This window comes from Cydia pomonella, chromosome 25 (genome assembly GCF_033807575.1).
Source record: "Cydia pomonella isolate Wapato2018A chromosome 25, ilCydPomo1, whole genome shotgun sequence".
NCBI classification, from domain to species: domain Eukaryota; kingdom Metazoa; phylum Arthropoda; class Insecta; order Lepidoptera; family Tortricidae; genus Cydia; species Cydia pomonella.
In genome coordinates, this window is record NC_084727.1 from 2,372,889 (window position 1) to 2,398,908 (window position 26,020).

General features: G+C 38.3%; 1 protein-coding gene across 1 annotated transcript in view; it reads right to left on the minus strand.

Annotated features, from left to right (window-relative positions):
* The window catches only part of LOC133531279 (uncharacterized), a 115,402-nt gene that overhangs the window by 16,433 nt on the left and 72,949 nt on the right, over positions 1-26,020 (minus strand). Inside the window, exons 12-19 of the mRNA XM_061869410.1 lie at positions 18,282-18,433; positions 17,071-17,124; positions 16,295-16,374; positions 15,473-15,599; positions 14,268-14,337; positions 12,485-12,611; positions 11,807-11,941; positions 9,073-9,153 (exon numbers count right to left, since the gene is read on the minus strand). Coding sequence (XP_061725394.1) covers positions 9,073-9,153; positions 11,807-11,941; positions 12,485-12,611; positions 14,268-14,337; positions 15,473-15,599; positions 16,295-16,374; positions 17,071-17,124; positions 18,282-18,433 — 826 coding nt within the window. The remainder of the gene's footprint in view (positions 1-9,072; positions 9,154-11,806; positions 11,942-12,484; positions 12,612-14,267; positions 14,338-15,472; positions 15,600-16,294; positions 16,375-17,070; positions 17,125-18,281; positions 18,434-26,020) is intronic.

Consider the following 26,020-nt stretch of genomic DNA (forward strand, 5'->3'; position numbering starts at 1 on the left):
CATTATTTAATAGCTAAATTGGATTAAGATTAATTATACTTAATAATAAAATAAATACTACTTATTATATTGATTATTTATCTTCTTATAACTGAAGTTAAGATTTATTGAGAAATAGTTACTTAGAATTTCAAGTATGAGCCATAGTCTGCTGATTGATGGTAAAGGTGATCAGTACAGAAAATACTGTCAATAATACTGATGCGTGTATTGTTAGTGTGGCCGCATTCATAGCACGCTGATTATAACATAGTATTATTAGTGCCAACGTAGTTTCAAGCATAATAAATCTATATTAGCACATTTTACAATCTTAAAATAGGACATATAAATAGCTTGCGCCTTTAAAAGCCTTCTTAAATATGTAAATGTAACATTTTTTAAGTAAACGAATAAAAAATAAAACTAATCTAACTCTGCGATAGCAACCAAGTCTGGCGAAGCCACTACAAAACGACATATTCTTATAGGAATCTGACGTTTACGGTGATGTTTCCACTCTCTGCAGTTTGCAAAGCCAGATCAGATTTAGCTGAGATTGCGTCAAATGCTTATCTACTAATAAAAAAAAAACTAAATAATTGTAGTTTATGTGACTGCTACATAAAGGCATTAAAATACGAGTGCGGGTTTATGAAACGAACGAAACGAGTTTCATAAAAAGATCACGTATGTTTTAATGCCTAATTATGTACAGTTACACTGTTTTAACTACATAAGGGTTTATGATATGTGTGTAGATAAAGGTTTTAAAGGCGCACAGAGGGCCCAGCCCCACCCTAAGCGAAACACGAGGAGCAAGGGCATGTTACAAGAAAACCTTACAGTACAGGCAGACCTAGACTGAACGCGTCATACAACTATACTATCCGCAAAACTATCTGGCCGGTCAGGTCATAATGCCATCTCTTTCACTCTTGGTTGGTCTTAACAAGGGTAAAGGAGATAGCATTATGATCTCAGTGGCCAGTTAGTTTTGCGGCAAGTATAGTCATTCATAATGTACTGTTTCACGCTCGACCACAAACTGCTTCTAATAACCTTTTTCAAAAAAAAAATTAAGGACCTGATTTTTACAGATCTTGGTGTTTTTGGGTTCTTTCAAGTCAAAATCACTAGCATATTCAATCCTGATGCAAAAAAATGACCCAAAAATTTGTATAAAAATAGTGATTTGCACTACGTCACGCGCATACTAGTGAAACATGTCTTCACACTAAACCGTGACGTAATGCAACGGACATTTTGGGATATCTTTTTCATAGTAGGATAGAGAATGCTGTTGATTCTGAGTAGATTGAGCCCAAGAATGTCCAGACTTGTGAGATTCAGGTTTTCAATATTTATTTTAGAAAACGCCCTTATACACATTTTCTAGCTTTCCGTAACCAAAATAGCAAAAATGTTATCCTTTTTATTTCATCACGTTCGCTCGTATGTCACGAGCACTTTAAGAATAAAAACATTTTTGCTCCGTAACTCTATCTAGAATGTAGAATGTGCCTTTTTTAAACCGCTATTAAGTTTTGCTTCTTCCTCGCGTTGTCCCGGCATTTGCCACGGCTCATGGGAGCCTGGGGTCCGCTTGACAACTAATCCCAAGATTTGGCGTAGGCACTAGTTTTTACGAAAGCGACTGCCATCAGACCTTCCAACCCAGAGGATAAACTAGGCCTTGTTGGGATTAGTCCGGTTTCCTCACGATGTTTTCCTTCACCGAAAAGCGACTGGTAAATATCAAATGATATTTCGTACATACGTTCCGAAAAACTCATTGGTACGAGCCGGGGTTTGAACCCGCGACCTCCGGATTGCAAGTCGCACGCTCTTACCGCTAGGCCACCAGCGCTATTAAGTTTTGCTGTTAAATGAATACCTGTTTAATATGGGTACTCTATGGGTATATGTAAAAAAGGCAATGCCATATCTTTTGAACAGTGGTTCAAAAAACACATTTTTTTTTCACTACTCCAATGTGTAGAGTGTACACTCTTGGCAACGGTCCATCCAAAGTGAGTTACGAGCGGTCGGGTTGAGCTGGAGCGAGGCCAGAAGGCAAGCTGAAGATAGGGAGGCGTGGCGCGAGCTTGTGAGGGCCCTTTGCACCTCCAACTAGATTTGAATCTGGGGTCGAGGGCGGTATAACATCGTACATCTATACTATCTATAATTTGTATTGAATTATTCAGTCTAGATGAGCAGACAGCGGTGGCGAGGTGTCAATCACTATTGCAGCTCCTACCAGCGATGCGAGGGCGCGAACACTTGGTAATATGGTAACTTATAGGATTGTCAGAAATGTCATATACCAAAGAGAATTTCAAATAGAGGTAGATTGTCAAAGAAAACTTTGTAGCCACAGTAAATTTACTGCCATCTTCCGACACATGATTAAAACTTTTACAGCGCCATTTGACTTTGATCCTTATTGTTTCACTGATATGTGTTTAATTTGTTAAATATCAACCACAAACCAAGTGGCGCTATCTATTAGATCAAAAGCTAAAGGTATATCCTTAGGCTAAGTGCCCGGTAAGATGACGCAACTTTTTGATATTTAACAAATTTAACACATGTCAGGTGAAATAATGAGGATCGATGTCAAATGGCTTTCTAAAAGTTTAAATCATGTGTCTAAAGATGGCAGTGAATTTACTGTGGCGACAAAATTTTCTTTGACAATCCACCTCTATTTCAAATTATCTTTGCTATAACCCAACTAACGGGTACAAAGTTAGCTTTAACAGCCATTGACCATTTTACCAGATGTTATTTCAAGTGCACTAACTCACAACTACTCCGAGCAGTGACTAAGGCACAGTCTAACGAGCGAGAAAGACAACGTGTCATGCAACTCACGCGTTAAAAAGGGACAACACGATTCGCCGTCAAACATAATTTTTATTAGACAGTGAGAACTCTGTGTGCGCGCCCCGCACCGCTGCATGCTTCCATGCGTCGCGTTAGAAGCGGTTATCACCGGACTCGAAGCGTGGCGCACTCGGTGTATTTCAGCCCTAAGCAACTTAAGGTGCCACTCCGAGATCGACTGCAAGCGGCAAGATGAGCAGACTTTTTACTATCATCGGATGGTTTTAAACAAAATGTACACAGTGCGTTATTTACAGGACTTTGAGTTCGTAAAAATATGATTCTTAGGCCTTATAACGTAGTATAAACATTTTAGAAGTTTTTTGTCTAAGCAGCTTAATTTGGAGAGATTTTACACGATAACGACTGCAGTTGTAAGCTGCGGTCAACCTCTGAGTGATGGCTAAATCAGTATACAACTTCACACATCTATATTGGCTTTAAATAATAACTGTCCTTAAAAAACAAGCCCTCCCTTTAAACTCCATTTAATCCTTTTAATGAAAATTCCTAACTCAATATTGTGTCCTTCATAAAATAGTTACGTTTTTTTCCATGACGCAACCATATCAATAAGTTAAACAACAAAATGCTTTGCTTGGTACAGTTTTAGTAACAGGCAAACGGTGACAGATGATATGGCCGCGTTCATTGTAAATTAATCTCCTTGTAAATTTAGGGTTCCGTACCCAAAGGGTCAAACGGGACCCTATTACTGAGACTCCGCTGTCCGTCCGTCCGTCCGTCCGTCTGTCACCAGGCTGTATCTCATGAACTGTGATAGTTAGTTGAAATTTCTATAGATTATGACGACCGGTTTGGCCTAGTGGGTAGTGACCCTGCCTACGAAGCCGATGGTCCCGGGTTCAAATCCTGGTAAGGGCATTTATTCGTGTGATGAGCATGGATATTTGTTCCTGAGTCATGGGTGTTTTCTATGTATTTAAGTATTTATAAATATTTATATATTATATATATCGTTGTCTAAGTACTCTTAATACAAGCCTTATTGAGCTTACTGTGGGACTTAGTCAATTTGTGTAATAATGTCCTATAATATTTATTATTATTTATGTATTTCTGTTGCCGCTATAACAACAAATACTAAAAACAGAATAAAACAAATATTTATTCCATTCTCGAGGTTCTCATCCAATCACCGAAGTTCAGCAACATCGGGCGGGGTCAGTACTTGGATGGGTGACCGTTTTTATAGATAATGGTACGGAACCCTTCCTGTGCGAGGCCGACTCGCACTTGGCCGTTTTTTTTTTGTACTGTTATAATGTACTGTATGTGTTATCTGTCGTGGCATCACCGAATGGATCCTACGGAAGACCAGGGCTCCACAGCATTCTGCAGACCATAGCATTATGCTGAGTTGGGATCATTTCGTGATGCGCACGTAATTCTCTGTTCTTCTGTTTTTGTTGCCTGCACATGTTCGTACATGTTTGTCGTGGCATCACCGAATGGATCCTACGGAAGACCAGGGCTGGCTTCATAGCATTAGGCTGAGTTGGGATCATTTCGTGATGCGCACGTAATTCTATGTTCTTCTGTTTTTGTTCCCTGTACATGTTCGTACATGTTTGTGGCTGTCACGAATAAATGTCTTTTATCTTTATCAATTATAGCTAATAGAAAATAAGGGTCCCTTTTGTAACTTTTTAGTACGGAATCTAATATACCAGCTTTAAAATCCCCCTTTACAACACCCGCCCCTTTACCCACATCTCAAACCAGTAATATCATAGACACAACGCAAACAAACACTATAAAAATACTGACTTATGTTATTTTTGCGTTTATATTTAACTAAATCACTGGGAGTAAAAAGATAAAATGTTTCTGTTTAAATTATTAAACCATATAATCGAGTCGCAATAACTAATTACAAAAAAAAAAAAGGAAAGGAGTGTACAGGTTTTTAAAGGGTCGGCAACGCGCATATAATGCCTCTGGTGTTGCAGGCGTCCATAGGCTACGGTGACTGCTTACCATCAGGCGGGCCGTATGCTTGTTTGCCACCGTCGTGGTATAAAAAAAAATAATTACCAATATTTCGTGAATACCTATTGTATATATGAATGTAAATTGTGACCATGTATGATTAGTACAAATAAAGAATATGATTTTTTTATTTTTTTTTATTTAAACTTTATTGCACAATACATGAAGAGTACAAATGGCGGACTTAATGCCAGAAGGCATTCTCTACCAGTCAACCATGAGCCAAACCGAAAGATCCTAATTGGTGCAGGGTCAGAATACAGAGTAAAATGACAAAAAAATATCACAAAATTATATAAAATTATACGTACATAAATAATATGATACATAAATATACATATATAAATATATACCCATTGTGTAACATCATGAGGACGACCTTTGAACCTTGTCAAACAGATGCTTGCGCAACATGCGCTTGAAGGAGAATTTGTTCTGGGCTTGTCTCATAGAGAGAGGAAGATTGATTGATTGATGAACATAGAAATAATAATTTCCGAACTAGATCAAAAGCGTTATTCGCCATTCCACTCTGTCTTACAACGTAAAACTCATATCTAGTTAGAGCATGCTCAATGTATGACTCTAAATATCCCAATTTTAATGTGTTCAATATGAAGCTGGGTAAATTTGTTACCTCAATGAAAAATAACCTAACTTAACACTTAACAACAAGCTACCTGTCACACTAACGTAAGTATTGTACTGTTCCTTTTCTTCTCTTAAATAAATAAGCATTAAGTGTCAGCTAAAATACCTGTTAAATAGTTTTCGATTTACTTGATTGCTTTGGATATTACTTTTTATGTTTTTTGTACTTCACTAAGTTCCCTTTGAGCTTTTCTGCTTTAATTAACTAGTGGAAACTGTTTTGGCTTGTGTGTGTTCTATTAATATTCATTCATATTATTAAAGATTGTTAGCTGTTTGTTTCCCTAAAAATAAAATACAACAATGAATAAGTCACGGATACCAATATAGATGTGGAGTTATATACCAAATCGTTACATAAATAAGGGGCCAAGTCCAAGTACATAGAAGTGGGAAGATGCCTGGTTTCACAGCCTATGGGATAACTTAAAATTTAAAACGAAAACATGTTATTCGGTGCAATTACATTCTTAAGCGTGGTGTTAAAACTTATAAACATATTTTAATATTAGCTAGATGCTTAAAATTATTATAATTAAGGGACAGTACAAAGCCTAGAAATAAACTTATGACAATCACACTAATGTGGGATAAAATGACAAAAATACATCACCACAATACAAAATGTGTTAATATGATTATATTGTTTAAATATACATAAATAATACAATCTAATAGAGCTTCAAGTACGCTATAAATACAAGATAGAACATATAAAACTGCAAACATTATGATTTACTTCAAGTAAATAATAACATTTTTTGCATCTGGTCTCGGATTTAACAATAGCATAAATGAAAAAATACTAAGATGCGTATAGTAGTGCAATATGAAGCTGCAATGTTGTCATCTGAATTATATACCGCTGTACTGTGCCGTATATCAAAGAAAATTTAAAATATAGGTGGATTGTCAAAGAAAACTTTGTAGCCACAGTAAATTTACTGCCATCATTCGACAAATGATTAAAACTTTGATTTGATCATTATCCTTTTACTGATTTGTGATAATTTGTTAAATAACTAAAAGTGACGCCATCTTACCGGGCATCGGCTAAAGGTTGTGGCGCCATCGCTCGAAACGATGCTGCCATACCTTTGGCCTTTGATCTATTAGATGGAGCCACTTTGTGATATTTAATAAAATTAACACATATCAGTGAAATAATAAAGATCAAAGTCAAATGGCGTTCTAAAAGTTTTAATCATGTGTCGAAAGATGTCAGTAAACTTACTGTGGCCCCAAAGATTTCTCTGACAATCCACCTCTATTTCAAATTCTCTTTGCGTACATTACGCGGGAACTACGGTGTCAAATGTTATTTACCGCTAAACGTTTAGTACCGTACAGCGCCATCTACAGCCTAACTGGCTATAGTTTGGTGTACACACTGTCTTAGTATTATTTCGTATATAATAATAGTACAAGCAGTGACAGAAGACAGGATGAGAATTTAACAGCTAATACTATAACTAAATATATAACGAAGCTAGTTGCATTTAGTTCTGTACCAAGCTGGTTATAAAAAAAAAGGGCACTCCCACCTATAATAGCACAATGGGCGAGCGAACCACAGACATATATCTAACTATATCACTCACTTTGGGTGCCAACACTGCCAATAAAATCTACAGAGCACTTAACAATAAGGGGTTAGACCCTAGGTAGAACCTTCCAGTTTATTTTTGCTTCCAAAACAATAAAATCCTCCGGCCGGTTAAGCCCTAAAATCCTCATTATCAGTGTTTTTAAAACCCATTGTAGATATCAATAGAAAAATCTTTAAAGATAAAAATAGATCATCCCATATCAAATGTGACTAAAATGGAGCATTCCATGAAAATGTTTACCGTTGCTTTCACAGGCTGTTTTCTGTATCTCGCAACCAGGTACTGGAACAATATTCCTCCAACTATTCGTCATATGAAAACCAAGCAATTTTTTAAATTTCATTTAAAAAAAAACACCTTTTGGAGAAGCAAAGTTTGGGAGTCCCTCATGGTTACCTGGTTGCTGATTACCGAATTTAGTCTTTACTAATACTATTATTTTATTTAGTCTTAGTAATTTATTATGTATAAAATATGAATTTCTTCTTATAATTACACTTGACACTACGTATTACTTAAGCATGCTAATCACACTGACACATCATAACTATGTAAGTACACACTTTTAATGGTAATTATATCACTAGTTTTATAAACAAGGTATTTAGGTAAGTACTAACTTTGAATATTGCATATTTTACACTGTATCTTGGTTGACGTGATCTGGTCCTGGCAGAATATCAGTGCCTCTCCCATAGGGTGAAGCGTAATACTGAGCCAGAACCCTTTTGTTTTGATGCGACGCACACAATATTTCCTATATGTATGGAACAGTATTATTTCAATGTATTTTTTTTTCTTTCTACTTCTATTATGTATAAATGTGTATTTTTCTCGTTTGATTTTGTATTATCTGTCCTTTTTTTGTCATTTTCTTATTTGTATTTTATGTGTGTGGCAAACAAATAAACGGATTATCTATCTATCTATCTACCGTTGTCCCGTACAAACGCGAATTTTCTGAAGATTTGCATGTACAAGAGTTTTCTTTTGTATGATTAATGGTCAGAAATATGCACAGAAAAATTATCGCCTGCTTTGAACACCGAAATAAAGTCGCAATATAGGAAATAAAACGCATCCGCACGGGGCTCCCCGTGGAATGCTCCAAATGGGTATTAAAATTTCTTATAAATAATGGCTCATGCGTCATAATTAGTTATATGTCTGTGGAAGATGCCTAGCGTTTTACAAAATTCACAATGCGCATTCAACCGAATTCCTAACTTAATTCTAACTTTAACACTAATCCATCTTTTAAATAAAGGTACAACTTCAATATCAACCATGGTCAGTCAATATCGGAATCAAACCTTAATCAATTTCGAAGATAGCTTAGTATTATTTAATCAATGTCATACATTTCCCAGTTTCGCTCAAGTTCGCTTTAATATTGTAAATTTGGTTTGTTTAACATTATCAAAACGACTTGGTAGACAATGTTTTATGGCGTGCATTTCTTTAAGCCGTGATTTCAAAGAAGTTAACGTTGTTTAGGGGGATGGTTTTAAAATAAAAATATACAAATACATAACGTACTATATTCGTATTATAACTTGTATAATAATGTTCTTCATATATAATGCTTTTCTACCAGTAACTCATGTTGTAACTTACTTTTATTACCCTTTTTTGCAAAATAAATATAGCACCTGATACCCACAAAGTAAACCCATAGGTAATAATACTACGAAAGTAAGCAAAGTACAATATCTGCACTATACTTTGCCTATACAATAAAGATTAATTAAGTGTTTACATAGGGAGGTGGAACAACATTACTAGTTTGTATAAGTTGTTCTGAAAGGAGTATCAAATGATGAACAGCAAGATCTGTATAGCCCGCCATAGAACAGAGTCCGGAGCGCGGTGTCGGTGTATGACAGAGACAGAAGGTTCGAAGCTATCGCCGCCCACCACCAGTTACCTGGTACCGCAGCGGCAGCGAGGGCAGCACGGCGGCGCCCCAGAGCTCGCCGGCCACGCCCACGCCCCCCACGGTCGGCACCTGAGCGCGCCGCAAGCCAGGCGGGGGATCAGTCGTTGTATACACTCGCCGTTAAACTTGCGTTCTTGCTTATTGCATAATCTCATTTTTCGCCGTTAGGTACGTTCTCAGTACAGACTAATTAAGTTTGTCACCGTTAAGGTAACTGGCTCACTCTGCATTTGCCACCGTTGAGTGGAAAAGTTATATTAAATTCCATCAAATCTACTAATTTGTTCGCAGTAAAACATCATTTGTTTATATTTTAACAAAAACATGCGCTTCAAACTTGTTTCATATCAATAAAATATTTTATAAGAGTTGTTTTCAGTAATAACTTAGTTCACTTTCAGGCACCACGTACTTACGTAAATTAACTTTAACAATAACAGTGCTTTGGTAAATTTGATGGAATTCAAGTATTGAAAGTGTCTTTGACGGCTTAAACCTGTCCAAAATCATTATTATCTTTCATAATATGAGTTTAACTACAAATACTCGAATTTTTGGCAACATCCATAACTTGGATGTATACGTATTTCACGATTTTCAACAACTGATCCCGCCGCCACACAACAACTTAACCTAAATAACTTAATTAAAAACATAATAACTTATATAACATCTCTATATGCTATGCCCAGATCGACACAAGTCGCCTAACGTATACGAAGAGTAACACACCCAACTGACTATTCGTAGACCTTGAGTAGTCGCAATAAGGAATAGAATCAGTCAGCTAACTGTGTCAACGATACATGTATCACCCATTTGTCCAACATAAAACGCTACAGAATCGTTAGAACATTCGCGTTCTATACTCAAACTGACTAATGAAACACGAGTTGCATAGCCAAACTGACTAACGAAACACGAGTTCCGTAGCCAAACTGACTAATGAAACACGAATTCCATAGCCAAACTGACTAACGAAACATGAGTTCCATAGCCAAACTGACTAATGAAACACGAGTTCCATAGCCAAACTGACTAATGAAACACGAGTTCCATAGCCAAACTGACTAATGAAACACATATTCCATAACCAAACTGACTAATGAAACACAAGTTCCATAATCAAACTGACTAATGAAACACGAGTTCCATAACCAAATTGACTAATGGAACACGAGTACAATAACCAAATTAACTATTGAAACACGAGTTCCATAATCAAACTAACTAATGAAACACGAGTTCCATAACCAAACTGACTAATGAAACACGAGTTCCATAACCAAACTGTCTAAAGAAACACGAGTTCCATAGCCAAACTGACAATAGACAGTTTGATCACCAATTTTGTTGCGTCAGTCTTGCAGAGCAAATGCGAATCCCAAAATAAATGTGATAAAACAAAGGTGTTTGTTTGTATACATGAGGGTATGTGTGTTCGTTATAATAATAGAACTGTAGACGAATTTAGTTTATTCATGAATATGTGTGCAATTATAAACTTCTAGTTAAGTAAATATTAAATACCTGGTAACTTATAAATATCACGTTTTAAGATGACATTTAGAAGTTCCTAATGATATAGGTCGTAGTCCGAACTGCCTACAATTGTAATATAAAATAATATAAATGTATCGGTGTGTGTTTGTGTCTCCTTCAATATGCTGCTGTTGAGAATGTTCATTAATACATGTTTACACAATTCGACGACATATAAATAAAGTTGCCTCCAGTATACGCATACTTTGTATGTATAGTTCTAATTAGAAAAATTATTTTTGCCATGGATTTTTAGTTAAAAGTTATTTTCCACTAATACTAGGTTATTTATATTTCTATTGAAGTAGGCTTCGCTTAATTTGAGATACTAATTCTGTTTGTTACAAATTAAAATCGTGAAAATAGTCAAAAGGGTAGTCTAAAAATTCGAGGCAAAAATCTTTCAAGATTTAAACTAGTAAATCATTAATTCGATGTGAAAATCCCTAGTAATTCTGACGTCGTCATTAATAATCATATATTTAAAATATGATTTTAAATTTAATTTAAATACATATACCCCGTTTAGAGGCGGAGAGATGCAGCCGTGTATATCATTTAAAAGGATTAAATATTTTGCTATATTTGCAACAAGTTCATTTTTATGATTTTGCCCGTAATAGATTAAGTGATTTTAATTGATATTTTTGTTTGTTTTTTTGTCAATACCCCAGTTAAAAATACATAATATATGTAGTTCGATTTGGAAACGCATCTTCATTAACCGACAGAGAGTATTTATTTCAGGTTGGGTAAAAAATCATTCGTATATCCGGATGTTCTAAACTAGAGGTCGCATTTTTTAAAAGATTCTTGTGAAATTTGGTGAGCAGCTTATTATATAGAACTTTTTTTATCAGATTCAGTTTATGGAATTTTTTCAAAAAGGCGGAGCCATGGTGGTTCACGAAGTGTACAGATAACAGAGCCGCCAGTTTATTTTATTCAAGTTTCATAATTATATCAAATTCTCATAGATTGTTTTCTTATGTGTATGTAGCCTATATAGCAAATATTGAACCCTTAAGAGTTTCGTCATGACTTTCACTTGTTCGTTCATGACTTTTCGATTGGTAGCACTATCGTGTGTTCACACACATTTAGCAGATATTACTGGTATTATCACAACGGCTGCGTCCCTCCCCTCTGGCAGTTCCCGCACTACCGTAAACGTGCATACCTGCGGTCGGTCCCGGTGCGGGTGCTGATGCGGATGCGGATGGTGCTGGTGCTGCGGATGCGGATGGTGGGCGTGCGCGTGCGGCCAGCCCACGCCGCCGCCCAGCGCGCCCAGCCGCGCGCCACGGAGCGACATCTGCAACGTCACCCGCGAGCGTTAGGGCCGGTACAGACGGACTGCAACTCGACTGCAACTTGTATGGGAACTGCATGCCGACTGCACTCCAACTGCAACGTCGACGTGCATTTCCCATACAAGTTGCAGTCCGTCTGTACCGGCCCTTAGCGGTAGCATGGTTGTAAAACTGACTTTTCCGAGCCAAAGCACACTTGTAGTCCTGTTTTTTTTAAAAGGTTTATGACCAAAAACATATGTAAATCTTCGTTCCTTCCTTGGTCAAATTAGTATTCCGCTCTCAAGAAAACCTCCAACAATCACAATAATACTACCGACACCCCCACGTGGGCCTTTGAGTGCCACGTCAACCAGGCAGTGATCTATTGTGACAGCCCTTTAAAGTTCATTACTAATACCCGTTGAATCCAGAAAATTCCAGAGAATGTCCATTGCAGTCTCCTCTGACAGTCGCTGTACAGAAGTACAGAAACTATACCCAGGATTCCATAACGCATTGTAACCTCTCAAACCCTGTCATCATTTTGAAGATCGAAACATTACCTGGTTCATATCCAATAACAAGGGCGCATGGTGCTGGTGCTGGTGCTGGTGCTGGTGCTGATGCGGCTCCAGCACGCGCTCCCGCCACAGGCCGCCGCCGCCGCCGCTCAAGTACCGCACCCGCCGACTGAAATATATCACTTAAATTGGGTAACTACTCCTAAAAACATAGTGTTGGAAGTTAAAACACCGGTTTGGCCTAGTGGGTAGTGATAATAAAATGATAAGGGATTTTAACCGAGCTTGCTGCGAATTCTTAATGGTGACTTCTAGCAATTCTGCACATATGTTTTAAAGAATAAATAATATAAAATAGATATATGCCATCAAGTCTCGATCTATAACGAATTTTGATATAAAAGAAGCTCAACTCATTCTCTATTCCTTAAGTTTAGGGAATGCAAAAAAAAACGCATGTCGACGTCGCATTAAAAATAAGGGTTCCTTTTGTAACTTTTTGGTACGGAGCCCTAAAAACGCAGTCTGCATAGGCCTGCATGTCCTTAGTATTAAATTGGTTCAAAAAGGAGGATGATTGGTTGCAGTGGCGTGTCTAGAGTCTTGGAGTAGGGCAAGCCGAAAGATATGTTTTCGTAATAACCTGTCCAATCTTCACTTTTCGCACTCAAATGCATTTGCTAGCCAGTCGAGGCGAACTAATCTGAGCGCACTGAGTTACCTACTATACTACTAAATAGAATTTTACAAACATACCGGCAATTATAAACTTATCTTTATCGCGCCAGATAAATTATATATGTCGTCATAGCCAGAAGCATTCCAAACCTTAATGTCGTTCGAAAAAATGGGCAACAACAGCAATAGATACATCTTATTTGTATGGGATCAACTAACAATCCAATGTGTTTTATTTTGTAACCGGCCGTTGCCCTACATAATTTTCTTCTATGCGACTTACTTGTCTGAGAAATACACAAGTCGGGTGTTAGTTTTGGCGCGGAAATGATATCCCGTTTTTCTACGAAGTTTAACAACTTAACCTTGCCTTCATTGAGTAATACGTGGACGCATCTCATCACACAAGGAACAACTTCACATATTGTTAACGAATTAGACACTTAAACAACAAACAAACAAGTCCACACTCACTGATACACTTAAAACAAATTAAACTTTCGACAGAATAATAGTATTTCGACTAGTCAAATAATAATACACCTGAAGTTGTTTAGTAAACGCGCGCTCGTACACAATTATGCAGTTAACTGCACACTAAAAGCCCGGCTTAATTCGCCGTAAAGATTGCTATACACACCAACAAATAGTTGTATTCGTTATATGGCAGTTTCTAGGCTAGACCGCCTAGAGCGGGACGAAAAAGCAAGCCCCGTTGCAAGCCGACGAGTGCGAGCAGGATAGATCAAGATAGATCCTACGACTGATTTCTTTCGCGCGGACGAGGCGCCACGGCAAAAATTTGCAACACGTTCGTGCTGCGGTGGCTTGAATTTAATAACAATTGTTCTTTTGGCGCGCGGTTTCAAAATAATCTATATTGATCTTATCACTACGTAATTTCGGTAAGGCAACAAAGGCAAGCCCGGCTTTTGGGCTTGTATGGAAGTACCGCCACTGATTGGTTGATTGATTTAGTTTTACTAACTTGCATAACCCTTGAAGTGGTAGGCCGTCGACTGCCGACCGATTACGTAATTTAAATTTCAAATTTGATTAATTGAAATAAAATCAAAATACCAACAACTCAAGAACGACATATACCACTTGAAGAGATATGGTTACAAAAGAAGACAAATACACTTACGGGGGTTGGTAATGGTGTCGCGGGGTGCGGCGCTCCGCCGCCGGCGCGGGAACTGATACGTTACTCTCGCCTGAAACATGCAACCACACTGCTTACTTAACGTTTCAAATAATAATAAAAAAATTGATACAAGATTTTATCGCTGACTGTAGTTTTGTTTCAACAGGCATATAATTATCGAGACAATGCTAACAAACCCAAACAATGAGCAATCCCAATCCCAACCCAATCTTTCTGGTTTAACCCATTGGTTGACTGGTAGAGAATGCCTTAAGGCATTAAGTCCGCCATTTGTACCTTCATGTATTGTGCAATAAAGATTAAATAAATAAATGAGGTTGCGTTGATTTATCACAGAGTTCCAATGGCCGCCTCCTGTGCCCATCATCAGATTAGCTCGATGGCACCATAATATTGTCACCCAAGTTAAATATGTGAAGTTTCAGCTAAATGAAATAATGGGAAGTGGGTCTAATTTGGCTTGCAAGATTTGACTCAGACAACAAACAGGGTAACCTAAATATAAGTTCGTAAAAATGTAAAGGCGTTAGGATGTGACGAGTTGAAGACCATATCGGGATTCACTCAACGAAGGTTGCGTTTGCAGCGAACACATAAGCGCTCCTAAGGCTACCTTCTTGGCGAGTCCTCTGGGTCTGGATAACCTTAGCCGGACGGAATGGAGTCGCTCGAGCTACATTCTTAAGGGTAGATGTGGAAACGTAAGTGGCGAGTTGGCTATTATGTTTAAAGTCCTCTAAGCGCGGGTAGGGGCAGCACCCACTTTGTATTGGCTTCGTTTCCGCGCACGCCTCCCAAATTTGCAGGAAATTGTAAACATACAAATAATAATTAAACATGGAGTGAGCAGATATAGAGTGTGATGCGCGTGTTGAAAGGCGTTGCCGAGAGATTCATCTCCACTTCCTGCTGGGGCTATCTCCGGGCTTGGAGGACAGCTCGCCGTCGGCCGAGCACTGTAGACACTCCTACTGTACCAATCACTGAAGCATCTACCTGAAGGGCGATGCCGGGAGATCCGTCTCCGCTTCCTGCTGGGGCTACCATTGAAGCATCTACCTGAAAGGCGATACCGGGAGATCCGTGTCCGCTTCCTGCTGGGGCTGTCGCCGGGCTTGGAGGACAGCTCGCCGTCGGACGAGCCCTCTGGACACTCCTACTGTACTAATCACTGAAGCATCTACCTGAAGGGCGATGCCGGGAGATCCGTCTCCGCTTCCTGCTCGGGCTATCGCCGGGCTTGGAGGACAGCTCGCCGTCAGACGAGCCCGCGCCGCTGCCTTCCGCGGCGCCCTCCAGGGGATTTGTGTCCTGCAACATTGAAGAATCACTCATTCGTCTTCACAGATGGTTCGAGTAGCTTCTGTAGCTAAAGTGCAACGTCTCTCACAATACAGATTATTAGCTAGTAGTGGGCGCCTTTGTATATAGTCGCCATCAGATACATCGGAGCGGCGTACTCACAAATATCTGAACACGCTTCCACTGTCATGGCGTTAGAGTGCGTAATGAGGTATTTTTGAGTACCTTGGTAGCTCCGATATATCTGATGACGTACAGTCGCCGTGGATATCAACGGCAAATATACGTTTTATCGTCATGAACGTCATAATAAAGCAGGGGACCTACATGTGTGAGATTGTATGATTGCATGTTAAATTGCCGCGGACATTAACGTACACGGTATGGCGGTCCTGTCCACGGCAAATTAAAAGCGACTGCATAATCTTATATATTTAGGTTTCCTGATATTCGTGATGATGAAATATAAAACACGACGCTGCTGTGGACGTTACGTTTATGGTAAAGTTACGAGCGCCCATGAAGGAGTATGAGGGATCAACATTCGGATCCGTATTTTTGGCAGATCTTAGAGGATTGTGCCTTTAAAGCCGCTTTTGAGCTTGATCATGAGTTTTGAGTCTTTTCGAGCGGTTTCCACCCATGACAAAGTATGATTACGTTCCTGCCATGTCTAGTCAAAAAAATATTAAATACCAGCTTACCATATGATGATGGTGCGGGGGGTGGTGGTGCGGCGGGTGCGGGTCGGCGGAGGGGCCCGCGCCCGGGCTCAGGCGCAACTCTGAAATACAGAGGGCACAACGTCAACAACAAGCTAAGTTTTAGGAGTTAGATTAATGCGCTGTTTGATAGAGAATTCAAGTAGTATTCAGCATGGTAAGTAATGCTGAGCAAGTGTACCGCGCTGGGTACGAGCCAAGTAACCAAGGCGACAAACTTTTTAATGCATTTTAGAACGTGGACAATGAGGCAACGTGATAGGGAAAGGCTGGAGGCTTTTGAGATGTGGTGATGGCGGCGAATGGCAAAGGTCAGTTGGACGGAGCAGAAAATAAATGAAGAGGTGTTACGCATGGTGGGAGAGAAGAGGAATTTGTTGAGAACCATAGAAAATAGAAGAGGAAAAACGCTTGGACACCTGCTACTACACGACGAATTTATCAAGTAGAGTTGAGGCAAGGAAATGGAGGGGGAGACCAAGGAGAACTTACATAGATCAAGTAAAGAAAAAACTCAACGTCGTGTCGTATCAGGCCGTTAAGGAGAAGGCAGAGGACCGTGACACATGGAAATCGCTCCACCGACCAGAGTCTAACTCTTAAATATATGATGATGAGCTCATTGCAATGAATTTGAACGTCGCGTGTTTTTTGAACAGGGATGTCAAATCCCAGAATATCAGAGGGATGTAATATATGTTAGGGATAGAGTAAGATATCAGTTAGTGTTACATGTCTGATCTGATGTATGATAATACCTGGTCTGCGTCGCTCGGCGGGCGCGGCGCGCCGCGAGCCGCCGGCGCCGCCTCCTGAAGACGGAGAAGCACTTAAAAAACATCCTAAAACCCCCTGCCCCGTACATTATGTACTATTTATGTACCTAACACCTAACATTCTGAGTAACATAGCGTGTGGCCAAATATACCGCAGCGCTCGCCGTCGGCAGGGCGTTCGTCCTTAAAACATAGTACAGGTAAAATGAGACTAAATATGGCAATTAGGCGGCAAAATATGTACATCGATAAAAAACTGTTTATGACCTTTATCTTGGCACTGGAAATGAGAATCTGCAGAGTCCTATCAAAATTTAGGGGTCCGACCCCCTTTTCGGGGGGGTTATGAGCAGGGGGTTCATTTTGAAATATTCACATTTTACACACTAGGTGAGTATAGTGAGGTTTCATTTTCGTGTATTTATTTGCACTGAATCGAGTGAAACCATACTCGTACTTATGTGTGCAGGGGCACATACCCCCCGAAAGGGGGTCGGACCTTCAAATTTTGACAGGATTCGGCAGATTCTCATTTCTATTACCAAGATAAAGATAAATAACAAAGTTTCATGGAAGTACATATTTTGCGCCAAAATATGCTATTTTTCCTGTAGTAACATGGAACCTAAATGATCGCTTTGGGGTTTTTGTACAATTTGATTCCAGAGTTGTCGAATGAACTCCCTGCCGAGTTTTCCCTATAGAATTTATCCGAGGGTCTGCGGTATGGGGTTCTTAAAAACAGTACAAGACTGGTTTTCTTTGGAGATACAAGCTGTCTATGTCATTAGAATCGAAGTAGGATTCAAAAAAATACATCATGCTGTCTCTTTAAAGCGGAGAGGGAAGCTATTTATGCCCTTGCATTTTTCACACCACCCTGCCATCTAATAGGTATTGAATGGCAGATTTCAATCTTAACACCCGTTGAGTGCTAATGCCTAATTTTAACTGATATAAGGAATCAGTACCCCTAGTGTAACTTTGATCGACATCATAACGTGACGAACGCGTTTGCGTTAAGTCTCATTTTGTATAGGATTTTGAGGTTCCAAAACGTCCCGCTTGGCGCGCTCTTTCGAAATCCAATACAAAATGAGACTAAACGCAAACGCGTACGTCACGTTTGGAAATCGAATTTATTTACACTAGGGGTACAGATCTAGCGATGGTCTGATACTAAGCTCACTCACCGATACTAAGTCTCCTCGGTTCAGGCCGGTTCTCCCGCTTGACCTGCGCATGGGGCGCATGCGGGTGCGGGCCGTGCGGCACGTGCGGCCCGTGTGGCGGCGGGGACTGCGCCGCGCACGCTTCCTTAGGGCTGCCGGCACTGCTGCCATCACTGGAACAATAAGATTGATACATGTTTATTTGTTTCTGAACTTTAATATTTTAAAAGAGGAACTGCGGAGAACTACTGTAGTTGCTCGGTACTCCCGTGCTTGCCAATCCGACGATTAGTGATTCAGGTGACCCACAGCAGAATTACAGAGCGGTTTAATGTAATATGTACTCGTAGAATTTATTTTCTATATAAAACTATTATTTCTCATACAAATCCAACTATCGGGGGAAAATTGCAGGTTCCGGATTACCGAGCGCCTACTGTACTCAATTTAATCTACCTAGTCTAATCAGTGATTCTTAACCGGTTAACCCGAATCTTTGTTGACTTTGATCGATATAGTAACATATTAGGAATTATGACTTCCCAACAGTTGGTGATCAAATAACACTGTTTTAGTTGAGCTGTGTTAAGTTGATTGAAAACTTGAGTCAAGAAATATCAATCATTTGGAAACGTGCGAGGTGACATTTGCTTCCTCGGATCTCGTGTTGAAGGAATTACTACTAATGGCGAATAATTCGTAACACTGACTACACTAACTTTGCGCTCTTAGACTATTTATAAAAACAATACTTCATTCTATAATCCAATTACAAGAATGTGCTGTCAATATGATTTAATAGCCGGTCATTCCGGTATGGGCATTGATATTTTAGACCCCCCCCCCCATTGCTAGGTTTAAGAAATGCTTGGCTGACATCCTCTTCTCCTCTGCTCTCACGGACAGATGACTTTGTCTCATTTGTGAGGTTTAATCATTATAAGTAATGTACATTGCGATACAAGTGCGAGAAATAGGAAATTCGAAACGAGTGGCGATAAATTAAAACACGACCGAAGGGAGTGTTTTAAATCGACACGAGTAGCGAATTACCTATTCGCACATGTATCGTACGTTTTACAGTACATATGGCCTTTTAAATGTTCGACACAGTAACGTAATATGCTAATTTTCGCACTAGTGCGGTAAAGTAGCACCATATGTACTGTAAAGTATATTACTCTCTTATATTGTAATGTTTAGATAGTTATTTGTTCTCTGATATTTTTCACTGTAGCTATGATATGGTGTTAAATTAATTTGTAACATTTGTGCTTACTTGTACACTTGTTTTGGATCTCATGCTAGTTTATAAGCCATACCTAATATGCAATTGTATGTATCTCATTCATGGTATTGTAGTCACGTCTAATAATATCGATACGAACAAAGTGCCAAAAATATGTATACACAACTTTATTGCCCATATATTAAGGTGATGTACATACATATTTTTGGTAATTTGTTCGTATCGATATTTTCAGACGTGACCGTACGATATCTGCTGTACCTAATAAAGTAACATTAAAAAAAAAAATCAGTCTAATTACGGAATTATCTGACATTCAGAAGTGATTCCTTATCATTATTACCATAATGCACCTAGGGTCCTTTATCCTAATATTATAATTATACTAAGAGTTAAATATAGAATTTAACTGCGTAGTATAGTAATTTAACAAAACAACGCAAATATTATGCGTTGTTCATAAGGACAACGAACAAACGCAGAAATACTAATTTCAAACCTTATACCACTGTAATAAGGTCGAATGGTTTAACTATGTCGTCTATGGAACTAACAGTAATACTCCTGACTGATAATATACCCTATATCTATTGCAATAAGGTGTACAAATGATCGATTAACCATGTCGTAGTTAACCTGCACCGTCAACCGTTCTAACAAAGACGTGACGTCACTATGACGACATCGCGGAAGCGACGACGCTTATTAAATCTTATAATAAACGACGCCATGTCATGGCGTATTGGTGTCTCTTACAACGTTTTATATCTATGCGTTTATGTGGCTGATGTTGCGATGAATACGGTATTGAGAGAGTATAGGTTTCGCTTTTTGAGAAGAGGCAAATGAAATGAACGAAGAATGAATGGATGGAATCACAAGTACAGGTAAAAACCTGGTGGAATATCTATACCTAGCAGGAAATGACACACATGCACCGAACCACGCCCTGGTGCGTAATGTAGCAGGCTAGCAGCACGCCTTCTGGGGGCCTACCGCGAAAATCGAAGTTCGCAAACTGCGGGGATTTTTCTCTTTTACTCTCACTAAGACGTAATTAGAGTGTCAGAGAAAAATGCTCGCAATTTGCGAACTTCGATTTTCGCGGTAGGCCTCCTGGCCTCATATCGCTCGAATATGCAAGAGTGAATGAGGCAGATAACGAAATGTCGTGTTTCGCGGTATGCCCTCAATATGTGGTAGAGGCGCCCCCTACGCAGAGTAAGCAATTACTATGGGGACAGGCACATTGAGAAGCGCTTACCATATTTTATAGAGTGTGGATTTAAGAGGAATTCCTAGTTGCGTTTTTTCCATACAAACGCTCTCGACTGATTCCTCCCTGGATTTTTAACCTAGAGCAGTGATTTTTTCAAATAAGATCAATATCATCAATATCTGTGCCGCTATGTTTTGCTTTTTTGGATTATTTTATTTTGAAGAAAGATACAGCGCCTCGAAAATCGCAAAAACGGCTAAATTGAATTGGCTGTAAAAAAAGGCACAGTATACAAATATGACAAAAAATATCCAAAAAATCAAAACATAGCGGCATAGATTATTTCTTCCTCTTGCAATTTCCAAAATTTCATAATGATTAGTTGCGTTTTGGAGGAGGAAACAGTCGAGAGCGAAACCTCGATTTTTGAGTTTTTTGAGAGTGAATTTCGGTCCGAGCTGCAGTTGTCCTTATCGCACGAATTGGAGGCGGAGACAGTTTCTAAATATACGTACACAGAAGGAATAGTGATGGGCATAACATCCTTATTAGGGATTGCAGAACCGGTACTGTTTTAAAGAACCGGGATTTCCCGGTACTTTCGGAACTGGTCTAATTATTTCATTATTTTAAATAAAACGACAGCATTTTGCGATTTGACCACCTTTCGCATTATAATTTAATAATCACATTTTCTTTTATTACGTAGTAGGCAAATTTTTTTTAGAAATATATTATTTTACATTGCTCACACTTGTGCGTCACAAGTAAAAGATAACTACTTTGATGTTTGCCACTAGATAGCAAATTTAATGAAATTACATTGACGAGGGGATTTATATATAAGTATCGCAGTCGTATTGTATAATCCGCCGTATTACATTACGGCTAGCCGATATCAAAATAAGGGCCATTTTGAAATGCGGCGATTCAACGATTAAGGTATGTTGAGTAAATACCGGATGCGGGTGAAGAACGTAGGACATTCATTTCCCCTCCTAATTTGGCTTTATTTTTTAATGTTGGCAACATTGTGTAAGACGCCATTTCATTGCGCCTCGACTGTCAGTGTCCCCGCGTCGCTCAGGGAGTCGGGCTTGTGCTATGTGCAATCACAGAGAGCAAGGTAAATTTCGCGAATTCTTCCTTCTATCCGATCTTCGCTCTGTAATTTATTTTGCGTATTGTGATGAAACTGTGTTTGTTTTTGTAATTGTGTTAACAGACCTAGTACTGCTGTAGACCGATATCCGATCTTGACCCTTCCAGGAAAGATCGGACCAGAAACAATCAGATCTTTACCTATTTAAAAAACAGCAGTGATTATCAAACTTTAAATTTTCTTCAATTTACCTACTGACCTTAATTATCACATTTATTGTTTTCTTAATCACACTTTCGTACCATTATTTTTATCCAGTACCACTACCAGCGCGACGGTTACTGACAATGTATTTTTTTTAATTTCCGCAATCCAAAGGTTGCCTTTCAGCGATAAGACCGCATGTTGTTTACCTGTGCTAATGTGTTTTAAATTTTCTTTTGTATTGTTTTCTTTTATTGAGGTGTGCAATAAAGAGTATTTATATTGTATAGGGATGATGATACATGTTGAAATTTATAACAAAATCGAGTAAAATAAATGAGAAATTTTTCGCAATAAAGTACCTACACATACGGATGCATATGTAGATGTGCACGCATACATACATTGCTAGTTTCGGATACAAAATAGAGATATGGCTTCGAAATTAGTTTCCTTAAAATGCTTCAAGAGGGTTCTCTTTTCCTATATATTTACTTTACTCTTTACATACGATCCTTACATTTTATCAAAAAAAAAAGATTGTATATAAACTATATATAATATATATATATATATACATAATTGTAAAATTAAACCAACAAAATCGCAATTTTAATTATTTTCCATACTTCAAGATGGGCTCTCAGTGACCTTGACCTTTTTAAAGAACTACTTAGTCTTTTTGATTTCTAAGTTTGATTCTTATTTTTTTGGCGACCTTCATTAAAAATGACTGGGCACGATTATTTTTTATTTTGATTTTTGTCCCTCCTACTTAAGTACTTAATATCTTCCAGTACATTCCATTCAATAAACAATACGAGTACATTTACACTTTCCCTAAACCTGTACAGTTCACGAAATCTTAAATTGTCAAAACTTCGCAACGTATCTATTATTTTAGTGGTTTTTTTTTATTACTTCGGGTAAACCTTACAATAAGAGGTTTCTTAGCACATTGTTTACTTATCAAATTGCCTTATGACATAGGTATCAAAGTTTGAGAGCCACAATTTTATCAATTTTTGTATCAGGGTTAAGATCGGATACAAAAGGGTAGACACCGGACCTATTTCTTTGTGATACCTTATTCTCTTTCAATTAGAAGCAACTTTTTTTCACCATCCAATGTTCTCCCTTGATGGCAAAACACTCGTTACCCTAAAAAAAAGTATGTCTCATCTTTACACAGGTACAAAACTAAAACCGTTCTATATTGAAGATTACCAAAATTCAGGCCGAATCTACGGTTATTTTATTATTTAACGATTCGCTACGTACTTCAAGAATCTGTCACGTGTTGAGATCTCGAAGAAACATTTTTTCACGAGTTCTCTCAATTAGTCCCAAAATTGTCCGGCATTATCCCAACATACTTTACCCAGATTGTCATTGCGATACGTTCTTCAATAAGGCGGCCCAAGTTTAGCCCCATCGTACTACAAGTTAAATAGATTGTAGTTTAACCATAGGTATATTTATACCTACTTACAAAATTTCACAACACACCATGATCACTCCCAACTTACTGATACGGATAGGTACAGTCAAGTGTAAAAATATGGGTGTACACAACTTACTCAAAAATATGTCCCATAGCATCTTATTCCAGTGTAATAAGAGCGTAGTACCATATTTATGAGACAATTCTTTCGATACATATTTTTGCACTTGACTGTACGACGACAGCCGAAGCTGAGACATCATTCTTTTTTGCAGTTTTTACCTATATGGTAATTAATATCAATCAATCAATCAATCATTTATTATTTTGTCATCATAGGTGTAAAATACATTTAGTACAGGTGATAGGGTGTTTGGTATTAGGGTGTAATAGATACAGTATAATATAAAAAGCGGCCAAGTGCGAGTCGGACTCGCGCATGAAGGGTTCCCTACCATTTATGACGTATTAAAAAAAATCTACTTACTAGATCTCGTTCAACATTTTACCACTTAGGACACGCATTTTACCAATTTGGAAGTGTCTCTCGCGCAAACTATTCAGTTTAGAAAAAAATGATATTAGAAACCTAAATTTAATTTTTGAAGACCTATCCGTAGATACCCCACACGTATGGGTTCGATGAAAAAAAAAATATTTTTTATTTTATGACTTATATAAAAACTACTTACTAGATCTCGTTCAAACCAATTTTCGGTGGAAGTTTGCATGGTAATGTATATCATATATTTTTTTTAGATTTTTCATTTTGTTATTTTAGAAGTTACGGGGGGGGGGGGGGGGGGACACATTTTTTCACTTTGGAAGTGTCTCTCGCGCAAACTATTCAGTTTAGAAAAAAATGATATTAGAAACCTAAATATCATTTTTGAAGACCTATCCATAGATACCCCACACGTATGGGTTTGATGAATTTTTTTTTTTTAATTTTATGATGTATTAAAAAAAAAACTACTTACTAGATCTCGTTCAAACCAATTTTCGGTGGAAGTTTGCATAGCAATGTATATCATATATTTTTTTTTTATTTTTCATTCTGATATTTTAGAAGTTACGGGGGGGGGACACACATTTTACCATTTTGGAAGTGTCTCTCGCGCAAACTATTCAGCTTAGAAAAAAATGATATTAGAAACCTCAATATCATTTTTAAAGACCTATCCATAGATACCCCACACGTATGGGTTTGATGAAAAAAGATTTTTTGAGTTTCAGTTCTAAGTATGGGGAGCCCCCAAAATTTATTGTTTTTTTTTTCTATTTTTGTGTAAAAATATTAATGCGGTTCATAGAATACATCTACTCACCAAGTTTGAACGGTATAGCTCTTATAGTTTCGGAAAAAAGTGGCTGTGACATAATCGGACAGACAGACGGACATGACGAATCTATAAGGGTTCCGTTTTTTGCCATTTGGCTACGGAACCCTAAAAATGAAAAACAATATTACGTGGTAACAACAAAAACAACTTGCGTCGGGCAGCGCAGAATAAATTCCGTCTGGCTCGCGGGCGATGTCGACGGAACGGCGCGCAATGAGCGAGCGCACGAGTCTCGCGTCTGTGTGCGCGCACTCACACTTAGATAGCTCCGGCTCCCGCCCACCGCAGCGCGACAGAAACATAGCTTCAAAAATTCGAGATTTGAAAAGTTGCTCAGCTAGGAATTGCTCTTAAGAGGAGAGCCGTTATAGGTGGATACGCTGGTTTTAATGTATCTAATTACATATATGACAAATATCACTTAGCGTGCGTTGCGTGCTTAAATTAGCCAGCTAACCAGTTGGCTGAAGAACAACCAGCCAAGTCATTGATGGTAACGTTTAATCAGATTGCTGAACGTCGTGTAGTCATTTAGTTAATTAGGACATTGATGAATTTGATGTTCGGTTACGGTAGGTTAGGATTTTATTGTAAATTAATTTATTTTATGTTATTTAATTTCTTTAAGTGGTTACATTTATATAAGTCGACTGAGTGAAACGGTCGTTTTCAAAAAGCTGACTTTCAATACGCCTAGTTGTTAAATTAAATTTAAATTTCTTTATTAAGACAACATATGTTCCATAAATGTGTTAGTTATAGTTTAATTAGTTTATCAGTTATGTTAGTAGCAACCGTAACCTGATAAAATATTTAATAATTTATAAACAATAGCGACTTTGTCCGCTGACCCATTGCCCACAACAGAGGACAATCTAGCTTATTAGCTATCATGTTTAGAATGCTGTTGCTACTCCCGCGTACTAAGCGCGTTCAACGTTGAGTGATTTTCTAGCGTCTAGCTAGCCTAGGCGACTAATTAGCTGGCTAACTTAACCAGGTGACTGCAACATACGCCTTAGGTATTACCATCTCTGGCAACAATGCCTTCCGGTCTTGCAGGACTGCAAGCATCAAAAGACTTAGAGGGATCGGGGTTTCGAAAAAAAGTGTTTAGACACGTTAGGTATTGTAAAATACAATCAGCAGTTATTCTAGTGACGTCAACCCGTTAGGATTTTACGCTGATTTAGTTTGAG